The following is a 19,071-nucleotide window of genomic DNA, read 5'->3' on the forward strand; positions in this document are numbered from 1 at the left end:
CTTTCAGTTTATGTTATATTGAAAGCTTTGTCAGGAAAACTGTGGTGGATTTAGCTATAGCAGTTGAAAAACAATACTACCCTTTTATTTTCCAGATGTTATTACCATAATTGTGTTTGGGATATAACTGAATTTGCCTTTTCCAGTTCACAGTCCGTCATCTATAACTCAGACCCATGAAGAAGGCACGATTGTGCTAGGATGCTGGACTGTGAACTGGAGACAGCTTTTGCTACAAGGGTAGAAGAGGCTGGTGATATTTTAAACAACTTCAATTAATTTTTCAGAGCTTGTCTGTTACATCTTTATTTATGGTTCTGTGTGTTCAGATTTGCTTCTGTTAATGAATGTGGAAAATCTTGTAGATGCAAGTGCAATATGACATTATTTTGTATGTACATACTGCAATTTCTCAATCTTTATTTAAAATGGAATTCTTACAAGCCTTCAGGTAGGACATTGCTTCCAGGCACTATATGCTTTCATCTTCCACTGATCTCTGTGAAGCTGTGAGCACTATTCTCAGTGCTCATCAACATAATTTTTTTTTAAATTGTGTACATCAGTCTGATACCTAGCTTTTCTAGATGTGTTTCTCCCTTTCAGCTGTTTATTAAATTGGCTTTTGAAACTTTGAAGCTCTGTTAATTTTTAGATAATATTGTCACTCTGGTATTCCAGAATGTATCTTTTTGTTTTATTTGGGTTTAAATGCATTCTACAGCTTGAAAATATGCTTACTTTTACTTTCTTTTCCATCAAGATGAAAAGTCTAACTTAATTCCTCCAAATATGTACAAATAAATCTGAGAGCTGAACTATGTAGTTTGAAATATATTTGTTCAGAAATGTCAGAACTACAGCAAAAACTGACAGAAGTCATGCTGAAGCTTGGTAAATACTGCCAGTGGTGAGCACAGCACATTATAAATGTGACCTGCGTGACATTGGTAGAAGAGTGTTTGTACTGTTTTAGTACCTAGAAATAGCATTCTAGGTTGTTGCTGAACACCGAAGCTGTTAGTTGGAGGAAGCTAAGGTTGGTCATTATCCTCTGCACCTTTTCACTCCTCTTTGAGGGCACCTGCTGGAGTCCCTGAAATCATCTGTGATCTCTGGGGACCTCTGGGATCTCTGGGAAGAGCTGAGCTGACCTCCTGAGGCTAACTCATTCCCATGGGTCAGAGCGCTGCATGTCACAGCCCTTGCCCAGAAAAATCTGTTGCAATGGTCTGTCTTGTCTCTGTTTCTCATTCACACTCTTGCCCCTTACTGATCAAAAAAAATTGATGTCTAAAAGGTATATTTGTTCAAGTGAAGGAGATAATTGAGCTTAAATGATACATAAAAAAATAAAATGGCTATAGAAATTTTGATTACCTCTGACTTATACAGAAGTCCATACGGTGAAATCAGTTTAAACGTTAGTATTCAACGTATTTCGACAGTCACAGAGAGGCTACAGGATCCAAATAATTGTACTTGCATTGAAAAAACTTCAATGCTTGTCTATGCTGCTGATACAGTATGTGGCATCATCTCTTCATGTGAGTTTATACATTCATTCTGTGTTTTGTCTCCTTGAGGGTGGGATGTTTGAGGTGTTCATGCTCTCTCACCTTTTACAGTGCCAGGATGTGCCCTAACCTTGGACCAGCAATTATTACTGTAATACATCAATAGAGAAGTTCTTTAATCTGCCAAATTCAGGTTGTTTTCCACAGGCAATTGTTACACCTGCACAATACTCCTGTTCTCTTAGGAAACTAACCTGTTTCATAAAATAACTTCCATTCATTTTTGGTGTACTGTATAGGTCACATCCTTTCACAGTTCCAATCTATAAGACATGTGAGTTTCCAAATACACAATTATTGTAGCTAGAGATATTTTCATATTGAACTATACACAAACAAAATATGATGTAGTCTGAATGCTGGAATCAGTTTGTATACATATTGCAAAGTAACTTTGAGAAAGAAAGGCCTCTATGATTACAGTCTGAAATTTGACTGTTTGTTTTAAGAAGTTAGGGCCAAAAATAACTTTCATTGTTAATTTTTTACTATAATTGCAATAGAAAGTATGTGTCCAAGTCGTTACTGTTACAGTTGAAATTTCAAGGGTAGAACAATTCTGCACATTATTCATATTGTACAATGCACAGTAAAGCTTACAATATTCCTATTGCATAAGTAATATGGGCCATGGCCTCTGCTGTGAGATCTCCGCTGGTGCTAGGTTGTAGCTATAAATAGCTACATAGCTAGCCTCAGGTTTGTCCTGGGGCCGTTAAGCTTTATTACACCACAAAAAATAACAATAGAATGTGTAAATTAACATGGTAATTACGAGAATAATTTTAGGCATTGATTTGGTCAAGTGACATTTGGGGCCATTGATCAACTTGCATCAAGTCCAAGATCAACTAGTGTCAAAGCTATTTGCGATATAAGGAAAGTTAAAACAACAACCCTATTAATAGTGAGTCTCCATGGCCTCTGTATCACCACAGTTTCTTTGGGTGTTTAAGTAAGTACGACCTTTTAAAAGAAAAAAAAAACTCTTCATCTTTATAGATATAAAAGCTGGCAATAGATATATTGTTAAAAAGTCTTCATTCGCTGAGGTCAAGGTTGAAAAATATTATCTCAAGAGTGAATATTTTCAGTTGTGAAAATTCAGTAACAGGGCTTATAAGACAGATTTTGTAACTGTGGGCAACCCAGGAGACATAATACGTAGATATAACTATATGAACAAATGGAGTTTGCAGGTAATGCAACAATTACTGCGCACTAAAGAGAGCTGGGTACTTTAAGCTTACTTTTTATGATTTTAAGCTTATTTTGTTACAGTTGGACCAGTACCAATTGCACTGATGCATTGTAGTTTTCACGAATTAATCAGGGATTCCTATTCTTGTTGGCTGGTGGAAGCTAAGTGTGTCCCACAGGAATAAATCCTGACAGTAACATCTAAGCTGGGAAAATGGCTTTAGCAACAAAATATCCCATAGATTTCACACAAAAGAAAACAAAGAGAAGATCAAATGCTAGTATTATTGGTACTAATAAAGAATTTTTTATCAAACAATATTATTACAACAAGAATGTGAAGAAGGCATGTTCCAAAATAGCTAATTTGGGTGTTCAACCTGAATGTCCATAAGGTAGCCTGCTTTTTGATATATGCCGAAAGCCTGTGCTTTAGTGTATTAATACTGCTAAAGGAAAGAGCAATTGAAATTTAAGTTCCATATGTCAGTGATATACTATGATTACATATAATGTGCATATTTGCATATCAAAAGCTGTTGGTTTTAATTTTCTCTTTCTTTGCTTTTTGTTTAAACTTCCCTTCCGTTTTTCTTCTGGTTTGTTGCTATGATTTTTCCAGGCTTTTTCTTGTACCTTCCTTTCTGGTAATCTGAACTAAGGGATCAAGAAGAGTAGAGTCACAGTTTCTGGGTTCTGCTGTTGCTATTGCCACTGACTTGTTCATTAACCATGAGCCTCTTTTGGAGTTTATATCCACTTAGAGTTTTTTTAATAATGTCTTATCATAAGAATATTGTCTGGCAGTGTTTATATTGTCTGAGATGTTCATGTCAGTTTTTGACATTGTTTATTGTAATGCTTCTTGTTTATCTTTGCTTGGATTTATCATTATTTGTAGTCTTTCCATTTAGCTTTTCAATTCATTTTCTTGTATTTTGATTGTTTAATTTATATTTCTTCTTTACACCAACACACCAGCACGCACTGCCTGGCTGGATTATCTGTGTCTGAGAGAGTTCTCATTACTTTTAAAACTTTGGAAGCTTTAATTTGATTGGAAAAGGAGAGCTGAGCTTGTTTTACTGCTGTCAAATACATTTATTTTTTTAAGTACACAGTAAAATGCTGCAGCAGCCAACTTGCTGTGGGACCATTTCAAATGCAACAGAAATCTGTTGTGATGCATCTGTAATTTTCTTTCACAACTTGTGTCGTGCTTTTCTGTTTGGGGTTCTCTGCCCTCTTAGTCTGTTTCTTTCTGTGAGCTTGATCCAAGTTGTCTGAGTTCCCTGCCCATAACATTTCAAGTTTCTCCTCTCCTCTCAGCTTCCTCACAGAAAGGTCTATGTACAAGATGCTCTGACGGAAATGCTGCAGAAGGTGGGACCCACTTTTGAGTAAAGAAACTGGACAGATTTCATTGTACCTCCTCTCCTCAAATTTGTGTTAGAGTAATTTTGTTTCTCATAATTAATTTTTAACCAAATATGGCAAAATATTAAAGTGGAAAAGTCATATACAAATAAATAGATCTTGGAATCAGATGAATGCGTTGTGATTTTTTTGAAATCTTTCAGCAAATGCTGTTTAATGACTGTGCTTTGAATACACTAGAGGCTGTAGAGTACTTTACCCCAGAAGCCAATAAACAGGCTTCATAATTCTGCAGTCAGTTTCTATGAGGTGAAGGCATTGTACAGCAAAAGAATTTCCAGGAATTTATCAGCTACTGATGAGAGATCGTTTAATAAAATGAGCCCTACATATGATGATCGAAAGAAAATTTTATTCTCTCATTTTAAACTCAGCCAAGATGTCTGTGTTGACAGCTGCAGTTCTGCTTGACTCATGTAAGTTGAATGCACTAGAAGGATCTTCTGACATTGAGTTACTGTTCTTCTCTCTCTAACCAACAATTTTTAAATAATATCATCTTGCTCTGCTTTTACAAAATGTTTGTGTCAAACTTGCATAAATATTAAAACAAAATAACCTCAATTATACAACCAAAGTTTTAGCTGAATTCTTTGCATTACATAACTAAATCAGATAATTTTAGATATGGGAGAATTAGGAACTTGAACCTTCAACATTTTTCTTATGCAGTTTGGCTCAGGTTCAACTGTGGAAGATACTATTCAGTATTTGTGTTGTGTTGGGGAACAAAAATAGAAATCTTGCTTGAATTTCAGTCAGCTTTTTGGAAACGATCTCTTAGGTCATTCAGGTTAACAAGGTATTTTCTACAGGATGTTTCCTACTGTTTCTTCTATTCTGCTTTTAAATAAATTAAGGAGAATGGTCTCACCTCTGTTGGGTTCATTGTCTCCCTTTCATTATCAGTACAATTTTTTGTATGGTGATCTCTCTATTCTTAGCTTTTCCTAGGTTTTTTGGTATGATTCCTAAATCCCAGTAGTCCCATTTTACCACCACAGATAACTGTTCTCGTTTCTTATCACTTAAAACGTTAAAACAGCTGTACTTTTCAGACTGTACCAGTAAGTTTTCTCTTAACTATGTTTTCTTGTTTCTTTAAGCTCTAAGTGTCCTTCTGGCTTAGGAGCCTATGCCATCTTACAGAAATGATCACTGGAAAAATTTCCTTTATTATTATTATTACTATTATTATCAGTGACTAGCAATAGTAGTAATGATAATAAAGGTAGTGCTATTAATGCAGCATCAGCAGCATCAGACCTCCTATCAAGCTCTTGTTTTTCCTTAAAGCTAATTAAAGGTCTTCAACAGCAGAAACAGAAGATAAAATTGAGGCTTCTCCTGGCACCCATGGCCTTCAGACCTTTTCAAAGCCATGGCTAAGGATGCATTGCTGTAGTGGTTCTGCTTTGTCGCCTGTTCCTCTTTAGCAGCCTGCGCTTGTATCTGTTTAAAACATTTACTTAATCTGCTAACAGCACCGCAGCAAAGAAACTGCCTGCCTTGGCTAGGCCCTGCGTGTGGGCCGGCTGCATATAAAGTACACCAGTCCCTGTTTAAGCCTGGAATAATAATAATGTAGTGGACCTGTGTGCTGTAAGTGTATGCTGTTTATCACCACTGCTGTGATGATTTAGGCTGTAGAAAAGATATAGGAAGGAATCAATAGTCAGGAAAATTTGAACTATCTTGTCTCGGTCAGAACCAAAATTTCCAGTTTTGGACAAAGAGTTCTACTGGTGTTTCTTCATGCACTGAGGTACAAATAAACTTAAAAAGGATCTCTGTTTGAATACAGTAAGACCTGATGCTTTTGAAGTTATTTCAAGAACATTTTTGGCAGGCTAAATCAGGAAAGAATTTGTAATCGATTCTGTGGAAGCTGCTTTGTTTTATTAATGGTGTCATTCTGAATACGGTTATTTTGTTAAAAGCATATGGAAAAATATTTGTACAAATGTTTGACAACATTGTATGATTTAATAGATTTAATCCAGCTGGGATTAATTCATACATTGTTTTCCAAATAATGTGTTATTTTGTATTACAGAATGTATCGTATTCAAATGATAACATGTATAAAGACAGTTCCTACTTAAAGGAGCTTCATCCAAATTATGTTATTTTTTGCATAGTGCTTGCAATTTAAGAAAATTACAATTGAGTAGTTTCTGCTTGCATCTTCCAGGCTCTAACCAGAGAGTTACAGCAGAGCATACAAGAGCTGAGAACAAAAATCAAACAGGCAAAAAAAAAGGGAGAAGTGCGAACATGCAAAAAAGGTCTTTCCCAAGAGTGTGTACAGCGAGCCCAGTCCTTGGCAGCATCTATCCTTAATGTTTCAAAAACTGATCTTGAGGAGATATTAGAAGCAGAAGATGATGAGGTAAGTTATTTTAAGGGATCTTTAGTAAAAGGTGGCCAGATCAGAAGGTGGTGTAAATTTCTACTTTTGAGGCAAAGAATTGCCCGTTAAAGATTGGAAACTGATTGTACAGCATACACCACAAAGAGAACAGAACAGCTGGGTTTAAATAAAAAGGACAGATTAGCGACTAATAAGGAGGCAAGCCTTTGGGTGTGTAAAGAAAATACAAATATACTGATTTGAGCATGTAGATACAGAGCCATTATTTGAAAATTCTTAGTAATTTCCTTTTTTCATGAGACCATTTGATAGAATTACACATTTTAAACAGACTTTTGCGTTAATGAAAACAACATTAGAATGTATCTTGCTGTGCCGGATTGATTCTCTTGATGCTTGCTTCCTTGAATTGTGGTACCTATTAAAGGTATTTGTAGCAGACAGATGGTTTCTGGGGGAGCCCGTTGCTTTTTTGGTTGATCCTATCATACATTTTACTGTGAAATATTTGATACTGTTTCATCGAATCACTGTCTATTAAATAAATACAGTAACAGAATTTCTTATCCAGATTTATTTAGGCCTGATCAAATAGTATATGAAAAAGGCTATACACTTTTGTTTAATAAGAGTGTCTGGGAGGTGACCATTATTGGGTAGGAACAGTACTCTGGTGATGACTTAAAATTTAGCTCTATATTGCAGAAATCATAAAAGGGAGTTTTCACAATTGTTAAATGATGATGCATTGTATATATATACACAATGTAGATTACGCTCATGAATATGAACATTATGGTCTGATCCCTGCCCTGTTTGCCAGCACTTATGGACCCATTTAAAGTGATTGACTGTGACAGAATTTTTCTATACTTACCTTATTGTCAAAGTAATTTCTATATCCTGTATCTTCTTGTAATCAGTGTTGTGAATGTGTGTGTAAAACATGCATATACTCAACTATAAACAGAAAACAAACATAATACACAGTTGATGAATTTGCACTACACAAATTTTAGATACATATTCCATTTATCAGTGTGTAGACTGTGAAACCTTCAAGTTGAACTTGTAAAATTTGCACATAGATGCATTCATCAAACATATACCCATGTATTCATGTGGAAAGAACAGGCCATGCAAGTTTCTAGGGACACACACAAACAAGGGTAAGTTTATAAATTTAACAGAGCTCTCTCATTCTGTAGATATGGTTTAGTTTTCCAAGCATAGTCCCCACTTCCACATGCTGTTTATTTTAGGTACATCCAGTTACATGTGTCCTTTATTGTTCGTTTTGTTCTCATCAGGTGGTGTCAAAATACTGTATCTGTTATATTTTCCTATTTTTAGGAAACAGCAAAGACAAAAATGGAAGCTGAAAAAGATAAAGAATGGCTGCACTATATACAGAAACTTCTTGAAGCACAGGTGATAAATTTGTATCTTCCCTTAATGAACTGTAACTTTCTAATCTGAATAGCTAAGTGTTTTTAGGTTGTAATTAATCCATTGCCTTTGTAATTATGCTGCCATTGATGATCCTAAACTATACAGTGATAAGGCAACGTAAGATCCTTTTTTTGTAGCATTTCTTTATTTCTCTTCAAATAAGAATCACTGGACGGGACTGAAGAGATGTTAACCTAAGATTTGTGGTAGCTGACTTACCAGCTGAAAACAATATCTGGAGAAAAGGGGCACAGAGCTTGGCAAATGTGTTAATTAAATTATTGAGAGTGTCTGTAATGCTTGCTAGAGTGAAAAAGATCCATTCTCTCATACCTCTTAGGAAAAAGAGATTTTTTATTATGTGCCTTTAAAGTTAGTAGTTGATATGGACACCTGAGGAGTTCATGGGTTTCAGTGACCTTTTACTGTGGACCTGTTTCCAGTCAATTCATGTTTTCCTCATAGCCAGACAGCTGTTTATTATCGTGTCTTCCCGCATTCTCTACAATATTTTCTACTGAGACCTCGAGCAGCTTGTTAGTGGGAAGTAAATATTGATTTGGCATCCTGTCAATGCAGAAAGAATGAAAAAATTTCCACCAGAGGCCCCTCAAACATTTTCCTATCGACATTTTCTGGGCAGAGAGGAAAGCTGCATAGAGGATGACAAGGCTGAGACTAGCAGAAATCCCTGAGGGGTCCATTCAGACTGCCGCTGTGACCTGTGTGATACTTTTTCTTCTCTTTCAAGTCTTTTTTTTTAATACACACATGGTCTGTTGGGATGCTCCCCTCTTGTAAGTGATCAAGGGCAGTTTATTGGCAGGTGAGAGCCCTGCTTTTCTAGCCATAGTCAGCTTTTGTTTGGACATCACTGACAACACACACTGACTCTTGAAACTTTTCCATTATATTTTAGTTGTCTCTTTTATTCAGATGATGTGTAGCTGATGTCTGAAATGAAATAAAATTTGATTTCATAAATCAAATATTCCTAATGCATATTCAGTAGCATGGGTCCATTAGCTGTGTAGTTCATTTCTGTTAAGAATGTGAATGACTGAAAATATTTTGAAAACCATTTCAAGGGAACAATCACTTTCAGATTGAAATATTTTATCATTAATAGGTCTTCTGTCTAGATTGTGTCCTTGACCAGATTTTAAAGTAATGACAGTTTTTTCCTCTTTCATTATCAAAACTTACTACCATTAAGACTGCTTAATTGCTGCAATGGAGGAGATGGAAATTTCAGTTTGCTTTTATTGGCTTTCTCAGAAATACTGTTGTTTTAATTTAAGTATCTCTTAGTGCTTTATGTAACACAGCAGTAAAAACAAACAGTTCTATCCACTAAATTTCCTTCATTTTAAGAAATTTTAAAACATCAGTATTAATTGTGAGATTCGGTACATATTGCAGACTCCAAAAGAAGAATCAGATTCACAGATTATGACTAAGAATTCCTGCTTTTTTCTTGTTCTTCAGCAGAACATTTAAAAATCCTAAGCAGAATGTTATCATTCCTCTTCATCTTCTATAGAGTGACAGTGAAAGATGTGAGAGTAATTCTTGGGAAGCCAACCATCTTTAGAATCACAAATGGGCATTAGTTCTTCCAAGGAGCATCCAGCTCTGCTTTCCACTTCTGTCCATGCTAAATCATATGGATGGAAATTTGCATGATTTCCAGGGCTCTATTTGGGAGCAGCTCATGGAATACTTCTATGCCCTTTAAAAGGTTGGTTGTAAGTTCCTTTAGTAATTTGTAATATTTGTGATTGGCAAACTAAAGCTTATTGTGAAATGCAAGCTTTTTATTAGAACTTTGCTCAAAATGGACTGTTGACTTAGCGATACAGGTTAGCAAACTGTGTACCCATTTGCACCTTGAACAAAGATGCAGACTTGCTCTTTTCCGTTATTCTGAGAAATTATTCAGCCGAAAATTGCATCAGATCACTTAATATTACAGATTGATATAGTGTCTTTTTGTGCCATTGAGCCAGGACTTTGGAACATAATTGCCCAGCAGTATTGATTTAATTGCCTAGGTTTATTTGTGGACTCCTAATTATTGACTGGAGGTAAATTTAATGGAGAAACCTTTATGAACACTGGGAAACTGCTGCTGTTGCTGTTATACATAATGAACTGCATCATATCCCTTTAGATCATTCTTCAAGCTAATTTTATTCCACTGTGACAGTACGATAACATTTAAAATGTCATAGACATTTTATTTTTATTACTGACGTACGCCAGTTTACTGCTGCATTAGAATTTGGGGGGGGGACTGAGGAAAGCACTAGTTGCTTTTTACTGTCATTTTATAGATTCCCCAAGAGTGTAATCATAAGCTACACCACACCTCTGTTTTACACTTCATCTGTACCTTTATTTTCTGTACTCTTATGACATGAAAGAATCTAATTTCTGTCAGCTTTACAAAAATATTAATATTTCAATGACTAATATTTTTGCATTCATGGGACTCACCGACTTCAGTCAGAATTTGTGTCCTTATTGTACCAACATATGTGATAGAAACTGTGAGAGTGCTGAGAAGCTTACAGTCAGATAAAGGCATCTCTGCTTCAGGATATTACTACATAAATGCAAATCATTTAGTCTAAAAGTACAGTCAGGTTCCGAATTCTACAGAGCTGGCAAAAATCACTTACTGTCTTATCCTACATCTCAGATGGCCAGCGAGTGTTTTCTGCAGTTGCCTTTTGTATTCATGCACTAACCCTCAATGACAAAAGCGATGTCACTACGATATAAATATGGAACATCTCAATAACTTACATTAGGATGAAAGGTAAGAGGTTTTCTTGCCTATGAAGAATCTGTACGTGGAGAAACATCACAGCAGTGCCTCTTGGTATCTGCCTTATGTCTCTGCGTAGAGGTATCTTGTGCCCCGTGCAGACACACCAGACTGGTTATGCATTAGTGACTGGGCATGGGAGAGAGAGGCTGGCAGAGGTATCACATCACAGGCCATGAAGTTCTTAGGATTTCGTGGTATCTGGGGAAGGAGGGCACAAGGATGTTTGTCACCATACGTAGGTGTGCTTACAGCTTGCAAGATGTGGAATGAGGTCTCTACCTGCTCCCTCCCGCACATCTCCTGGGTGTATATGTCTTGTTGTTTGAACCAGGCTCAGTATAGTAACACTGTCTTTTTATAGTCATCAGAAACCTGAAGCCATCAGTCAAGCAGAAACCAAGGCCCTCATTCATTGTGACTGACTATAGCAATGCTGTCTCTGAACAATCAGTTGATAATTTTGTATATGAATACAGCATGTTGGCCCCCATCCAGGTTACTGCCTGCAGTCACTGAGAACTATTTTTTAATAAAATACAAATCATCTGCCTAACTCTTCCAAGCATTATACCAAATGACAGCATTGATTTAGCATATCTCTTATCAGATACACAGCAGCACTTGTCTTCCCTCCCTCCTCATGTACTCCTAGGGATATCACATCTCACATAAACAAAGCTGCCTAATAAAGCCTTTCCTCTCATGACCTCCTTATTAATATACAAATCATATTCCAGTGGTGAAAACATACAGAAAAATTCCCTCCCCTGTTCTCCAGGCTCTCTGTAAGTATGTGTATAATCCACCTCTGAAACACGAGTTTGGAATAGTATATTCAGTCTTCATCAGTAAGGATTTTCCACAACCCCTTTTTTAGGATTTACACTGAATTCTAGATTTAGATTTCCTCTGGTCTCATCTGGGGAGGTACCTTAACAGCCATGGTTGTTTCCTTTCGGATTTTCCAGGCTAGGACTCACCTGCTTTCCTCTAGTTAGTCTCTCTCCCACCTGCCTTTTACTTCCCCTTTTGTGTGAACAAATCTCTGTCCGTTGTCCATCTCCTTCTCACGTGCACACACACTCACCCGTGCACAGGTACACATGCACGTGCACACTCATCACTGTCACCGTCACCAGGTGTTTCCAGTACCTGCACCTCAAAAGTGGCACCAGCGTAGTCTGAGCTAGACCTTAGATACCATTAACATTGATACCAAACATCAGATAGCAACGATGATTTTGCTGTCATTGCAAGGATAAATGCTCAGTTCTGCACATTGGTAATTCATGGTAGTATAAATCTATGTTTTATCTGATGCACAGAAATGGAAACACATTGCATCATTTGTCGTAGACCAAGCAAAAGGAGAAATTGGCTTGACTGCTCAGGAGAGGAGTACACACCCAGCAGCACGAGCATATATATTTATATACACATACATGTACTTACAACCATCACAAAGTAGAATGGACAAAGAATAATAATGAACTGAAGAACTGCTGTGTAGTTTACTATTTTTTTAAAACTTTGACTGTAGTCTGCAGTGAAATTGGGAGCTTTCGATCATTTTAAATGAGAGTTCCTTTTTATTTCAGATTATTCTTTGTGGTTCACATAATTCCATTTGAGGCTGTTCTGAGGTTTTTTGGACAGTTTTGTCATGCAAAAAGTGTTATACTGCTGATCTCTGTGGGGAAATTTAGATTAGGTGTAACCACTAATTTGTATATTTCAGAAGTTAAATACCTTTATGTTAAAGTATATCTAACTTACTAAATTAGTCTGTGGAGCAGAGTCTGAGTATATAGCACTCCATGAATGAGGATGCCATGTCTCATAAGAATAACAGCAACATTCCTTTGCATTCATTATGAGTGTTTACACTGGCAGATCAGAAACTATATATTTATGCACATGTGTGCTGAATGAAATTTGGTAATATTTGGTAAGGTTGATAAATATTACTAGCTTAATTTTTACAGAAAGGATCTCTGAAAGATGCATACTCAAGGTCAGAATAAATCTGTGAGAAAAGTGAAAGTAATCAACAGAATACCTGAATATTTTGGACCATATTACCTTGCAGTTATCCATACACCAAGATACCTGTCTGTATTGATCAGATGTGTAAGAAATATTCCAATTTTCTATCATTATGCTTTCTAGTACCAAAGAAGAAATCTGTAATTATGGTAAAGGTAAAACAAAGAAACAAATGTATAAAAATCTTTAAATGCAGATTTGTTTTGTTTTGTCAAGTTGTCTGAATTTACACAGATCAAGTACTACTTCTCTCAGAACTTGTTATAAGAACTTGTACTGATTTAGGACTGCTGTCATTGTGAATGCTTAGTGCTCAGATGAATTGGTTGTGGCCCAGATCAGTGGAAACCACTTGAAGGAATTACCATTCTGTATTAAAATACATAATTATCAGTGGTATAAAGAAGCTTTCACTCCTTCGGCGTGTGCTCAGCACTCGCTGAACTCCCAAAGCCTTCCCAAGCATATGGCAGGCTTGGAACCTGGGATGAGTGCTTCAGAGGAGAGACACCTTCAACGTTTGTGAAGTCCTGAGCAGAAATGCAGAGGGAATCTTCCCAGGATAGTTACAGAGCCATCATTAAAAGTAAATCTGACAGGCTTCTATTAAAGATGAAGACTGTGGAGATCATCCATTTCTGGGTGTCTGTACGTAAAGAAAACTGGATAAAAACATACAGCACTTTCTCTGAAACCGTCAAATGTGAAATGATGACATAACGTTCAGCTTTCCAATGCTCTGGATTTAAATGAATGATTTAAATGGAAAGACTTCTTTAAAGATCGCTTTGCTATGACATGCAAGCCACAGAGAGTAGTGAAGAGCAAATAAAATATAGCTAGAATGATAGGAACCAGAGACATCAATAAGAAACATTCATCTCAGGCAGAACATTAAGGAGGTAAAATGTATCAAAAATGAATGTAGTCAAGCTAGGGAAGAAGAATTGGAGATTTTGAAATCATGGTAGAGTGTTCTTGTAAAAAATGGATTTGGGCAATGAGGGATAATAATTAGAGTGAATAGGATGCTAGGGTCAGTGTTTTTACAGCACAGCAGCAAGTAAGTGTCACAGAATTTCAGATAAGATTATTTCTTATATTACTATGGATAGATTCGCACTCAGTGAGTTGGATGCCTCTATTCCCTAAAAGCACAATAGCGTTCAGGAGAAGGCTGACAGGTGGAGCTGACTAGTTCAGAAAATTCTCATCATAGACCAAAGGTGTATCTGACAGATGGAGATATGGCTGGCCAGCAAGTGCCAGCCCCTCCAAAACCCCTTTCCTTCAGAAATGAGTAATAATTCATATTATCAACCCTTTTCCATAACTGCAAAGTGACTGTTGAGCAGAATGCGGCATCACCGTATGTCCCATTATAGTCAATTTATGATGGATGCTCAGTATTAAAAGGATTTTTCTTGCTATCATTTAAGATTTCTTTTTCCTGGCTTGTTAATAATTATAAATATCCGTATATAGATTTCCATCTGTATATCAGTTCTAACATTACACCAGTATTTGTATTTGGTGTACTTTTACATCCTTTTTTAATCTGTTTTTATAATTTTTATTTTGTGTGTATAGAAAGTGGGAGGTACTCTGTCCGGTACAAGATTCATACAGATTTTTCTTTAAGGTGGAAAAGAAGAGTGAAAAAATCAGTTCTAGATACAAAAGCATTGCCTTGAGCTACAGTTGGGGAAACCAGGGAGAACTTGTGATTTGCCTGCTCCACTAATTGATAGGTTTTACCTGATTTATTCCTGGTGGCCTTGTTAGGGTAAAATTCTCTCTCCTTGTGGTAAAAGCCGCAGCTGTTACTTTTACAGTGAGACTGAGCCCTCTGTCACCACTGATTTCACCAAGAAGTCGAGAGAGCTGACAGCGCGCTCTGCAGCTGGCGAGGCTCCCCAGAAGTGAGCTAAAACTGCTGGGCTCTGCTCCGGCACCATATTGTCCGCTCTCGGCAGAATAACAAAAAACGGTGTTTTGTGGCATCTCTAAAAGCACATTCCACCATCAGTGCACTCATACACCAAAACTGTGTAACAAAACCTGGTTTAAATATTAAAGTAATTAAAACAACATACCACATCTCTTCCTTTGAAGACTCGGGTTGTAAGGAGACATAAGAGGTTTGCACTTTTCTCTATAAGTATGTAAATACAAATTGTTGCCATCGTGGGTTTTTTTTTGTTTGCAAGTTCAGTCTAAGGCAGTTACCACAACATAGAGATCTGCATAGGTAGTTCTTATCCCCCTGAAAGCAGTGAATGTACATACACTGCCATTTCTGCATGACATAGAGATGACTAACCTCATATTGATCAGCTGATTGAAAATAAATGGCAGAGATGCTGGTACTGCAGTTTACATCATTAACATGGTCAGTAAACCATGAATTGTTCAATAAGGTGTTTATCTTTTTTCATTTTCCTCTGTTCTTTTATCATTTTTATGATAGAGAGCAAAGTTTTAGACACTAACCAGCAGATCAGCTTTAAAGATCAGTGCATGTGTGGTAGTTGTCAGAAATAAGTGAAATCTAATGGCTTAAAGATACTTAATAAATGTTTTTCACCTGAAGAAAATAAAGTTCAATGATCATTTTTCTCACTGTTTCTTTTTCAGTTTCCCTTTGCCTCGTATTTAATGGATGCCATACTGGAAAAATTAAATGAGAAGAAGAAACTGGTAGAAGAGTACAGTTCTGTCATGAAGCACACTGCATGATATTGCCAAGATGTATGTTTGCCAAGAGTGACTGAAAAATGTGTGCTGTTTCCTGAGTTCTTTCCTCTTCACAGAAAGAACTATCAATAGGCACGTTCAATACATAAGTAGAAACTGTGAACCAATTAATTGTTGAACAAGAGGAATTAATTACATTTCTATTTAGAAAGGAAGGAGTGTAGTGTTAGAGTGCTCAAGACAAAAATTGCTGCAAATCAATGCAAAGTTAAAAATGATTTTCCTTTATGTGCATTAACAATGAACATCAGTGCAAGCTTTGAAGAGACAGGATGTTTTTGATAAGACCGATACACGTCTGTACAGTTCAGTAAGTACAGAAAACAGCCAAGTAACTCCTGCTTGTCCAAGTCAGAACAGTAGAGCTGGGATTTACAAAGGAACTGGGAATTGGTATACCTTACTTCTTTTGGCTTCTTTTTAAATCCCAGCTTTATTATATATGCTAAATAAATTGATACACTCTTTTTATGCCGAGAAAAAAAGAAAAGTGAGAAAATCAAGACAGACAATTCAGAGTAGAGTAATAACCCCAGGAAAAGCTGTATTTTTCTTTTAGTAGAGTGTATTGTGTGCAAGGTATTTAATTGTATTTAAGAGATTTAATACAATAAAGTTATTTCCAGTAGTGCCAGGAGTCTCAGTTCTTTCTATACTAACACCAGGCTGCAGGCCCTCCCTTTGTCTGGGGAAGAGTTTTAGTTGGCTTTCAAGAGGTCTGTATATCGTAATACCCACCAAGACTTCCCTGACAATACCAATACATAATTGCTTTTTCTTCACATCTTCTATCTTAACAGTTCGTATTCCTCAGGCGTTGGCCTAAGATCGTTCAACAGAAGCATGAAAAAGAAAGTTTTCTGCATGTCAGTCCAGTCCTTTTTCTAGGATGTCATCTTGCTTCTCTTAATTTATGGAATTCACTATTGCATGTCTCTAAGAAAAGGAAGAGGAAAGAGGACATCACTAAGCTTCTGCTCAGTTACACCTGATGGCAGCAGGGACTGGAGAGAAATGCTAACTTTTTTTACTAGAAATCATGCAGACATATGCCACCTGCATGTATAAATTAAGATCTGCAACTACTCCTATCTAAGAGAAGAAACATCTTTAGCAGTGATCAACCACTGGCCTTTCCAATGCAAGAAATATGGGTCTTCATATGAAACTATCAGGTTACATATTCAAAGCAAGCATAAGGAAGCCATTTTATGGAAGGGGAATTGAGTTGTGGAATTCCTTGCCTTGGGGTGTTACTGAAGCTAAATATTTACATCGGCTCATAGTAAGGCCAGTAAAATTATGGAAGAGAAATCCAAGAAAATACCTGGAAATCATGTTTGCATGATTTTCAATACTTCCAACAAAAAAATAGCATTTGCAAATCAAATTATTTGCAAATGCAATAAGCTATATGTCTGGGCAGTGGAAATAAGTTCAAAAGGCTAAAGCTCAGTGAGGATCAGCCCTTTTGTCTTCATTTCCCTTCTCTGGAAGACCTTGGTGCAAATCTGGAACTCTCTTGTCTTGAGGAAAGAGCAGGGAACATCAGCTAATTCACATGGAAATCCAAGATCTTCTTAAGCTGACAAACTTATACCTTTTTTCACAACTTAACTGCCATCTTTCCTGGTCCTGCAAAGTTCTGTAGCTTCTTTGAGGTACCTAGTTGTGGAAAAATCTCTTTTCTTGGGCCGGGAGTAAACAAAAGTGGTGAATGCTGTAGAACCAAATGATTCTCTACTTCATGTGAAGAGAGATAAAAATGAAAGCCTTAAAACTCAGCTGGAACCTGAAATAACACCATTTTTTCAAAGAATGGAAATCATAGGAAGTGTTTTTTATTTGCAGCTGTTTCACTTGTGTATCATGTCACAAGAGACCCAGTAATGCTTTATAAAGTAAATTATTTCTCCGTGAATTTCTGTGGCTCAGTCTCAAGAATGGGATTAATTTTCTACCACTTTTGAAAATGATTAGGATCAATGACTGTGATCAGCTTATTTGGCCAAAGTATCATATTTGAACTCTACCAAAACAAGTTCTGCAGAACTAACCACCATGTAGATACTTACCTTTCCCTTTATCCTGGCCTCTTGCAATTTTCTACTACTTCTCTGATGGCATTTTAATTCCTTTAAGTAATCATTCACTTGCTAACCAATAGATCTGCAGAACTGCCACAAGCTCTTCCACTTCGTGGAAGAGGCAGGTGATTTCTTGGTTTGGTAGAGTGAGCAAGTTGCAGACAGCTGCAGCACAGTGTATTGATCACATGAACAACAACCTGGGTATGTAAGGACAATTCCAATAATTCCAATTCCAATAAGGGAAAACCTTCTTCACTAGGTCCAGCAAAGGCCATTAGAAAAGATAATTTTCACCTAAAGGACTTCATACAAATTGGTTTGCTGTGAACTATACCATCAGGAAAAGCTGGAGCTACGTTTCTATGTAGCTAGCATGCATATTCACAGAATCATTGCCGTATTATACCTGCTTGTTGGAGAAGCACTGTTTTATATTTACAAAAGCCCATTTCCCTTATGTGTTTGTGTTGCTTCTTTAGCTGCTCTTTGCAGCTGTTTGGAAGAGCTACTTGGTCCTTCTCCCCCCCCCAGAGGTCATGAAACATGCTGCCGTCACACAGTGAAAGAGTACTTCGATCTACTCTGTAAACAGATTATTTGTTCCTGCTGTCTCTTAACCTGGAAGCCTTACTGCTAAACAAACTTTAAGGAAAAGTCTTAAGTTTATACCAATGAAGCACAAGGTTAAGTACTTGCTGTAAAGGTTAGAAACAAAACTGCAAGAATTTACAATATTTGCATTATCTTTAGCTACCTTAACTCTGCATTCCATCCTCAACTGCTAATCCAGGATTTTTATATGTGTGACAGTCTTTGGCCTGTTTTAGCAAGTGATCACCTTTCAGAGAGCTGCTTTGAAGACCTGGCTGCTTTATCGGGTCTGATAATAAGAGTACACTCCATTATGGATTCTCAAAGTAAATCCTGGCCATGGTAGTGATGTCTTTTTTTTTTTTTTTTTTTTTTTTTTTTTCCTATTTAAATCTGGAATTACAAAATTCAGTTAATTTCTCTCATTCTTACTGCTCTGCTCAGAGAAGTCATTCTATACAAGCTTTGTGTGCCAGCAAAAGTGCAAAATGAACTGTTGCCAAATTTGTTTCCTCAGTCCCTCAAGCAGTCTGTTTTTGGCTGATGCTTTGCCTCCAATGCAAATGTATGGAGAGATGCAGAAGAATTCTCTCACTGTATTTTATTTACTGCTGATTCAGAGGAGATTCCTAAATCATGTATTTTAAGAAATGGTTTAAAAAAACCTACCACCAGTATTAATATCTTGTTAGTTTGGCCCCTATGAAATGT

General features: G+C 36.7%; 1 protein-coding gene across 9 annotated transcripts in view; it reads left to right on the forward strand.

Annotated features, from left to right (window-relative positions):
• Positions 1-16,307, forward strand: part of CNTLN (centlein) — a 201,913-nt gene extending 185,606 nt beyond the window's left edge. For 8 of the 9 annotated variants that reach the window (XM_026097850.2, XM_064502786.1, XM_026097854.2 and 5 more), the window contains 3 exons: positions 6,409-6,606; positions 7,942-8,019; positions 15,560-16,307. In XM_026097850.2, coding sequence (XP_025953635.2) covers positions 6,409-6,606; positions 7,942-8,019; positions 15,560-15,661 — 378 coding nt within the window. In that variant the 3' untranslated portion in view covers positions 15,662-16,307. Of the gene's footprint in view, positions 1-4,106; positions 4,325-6,408; positions 6,607-7,941; positions 8,020-15,559 lie in introns of those variants that run through there. The other variant, XM_064502788.1, reaches the window with a different exon arrangement.
• Positions 16,308-19,071: the final 2,764 nt, after the last annotated feature.

This window comes from Dromaius novaehollandiae, chromosome Z (genome assembly GCF_036370855.1).
Source record: "Dromaius novaehollandiae isolate bDroNov1 chromosome Z, bDroNov1.hap1, whole genome shotgun sequence".
Lineage (NCBI taxonomy): Eukaryota > Metazoa > Chordata > Aves > Casuariiformes > Dromaiidae > Dromaius > Dromaius novaehollandiae.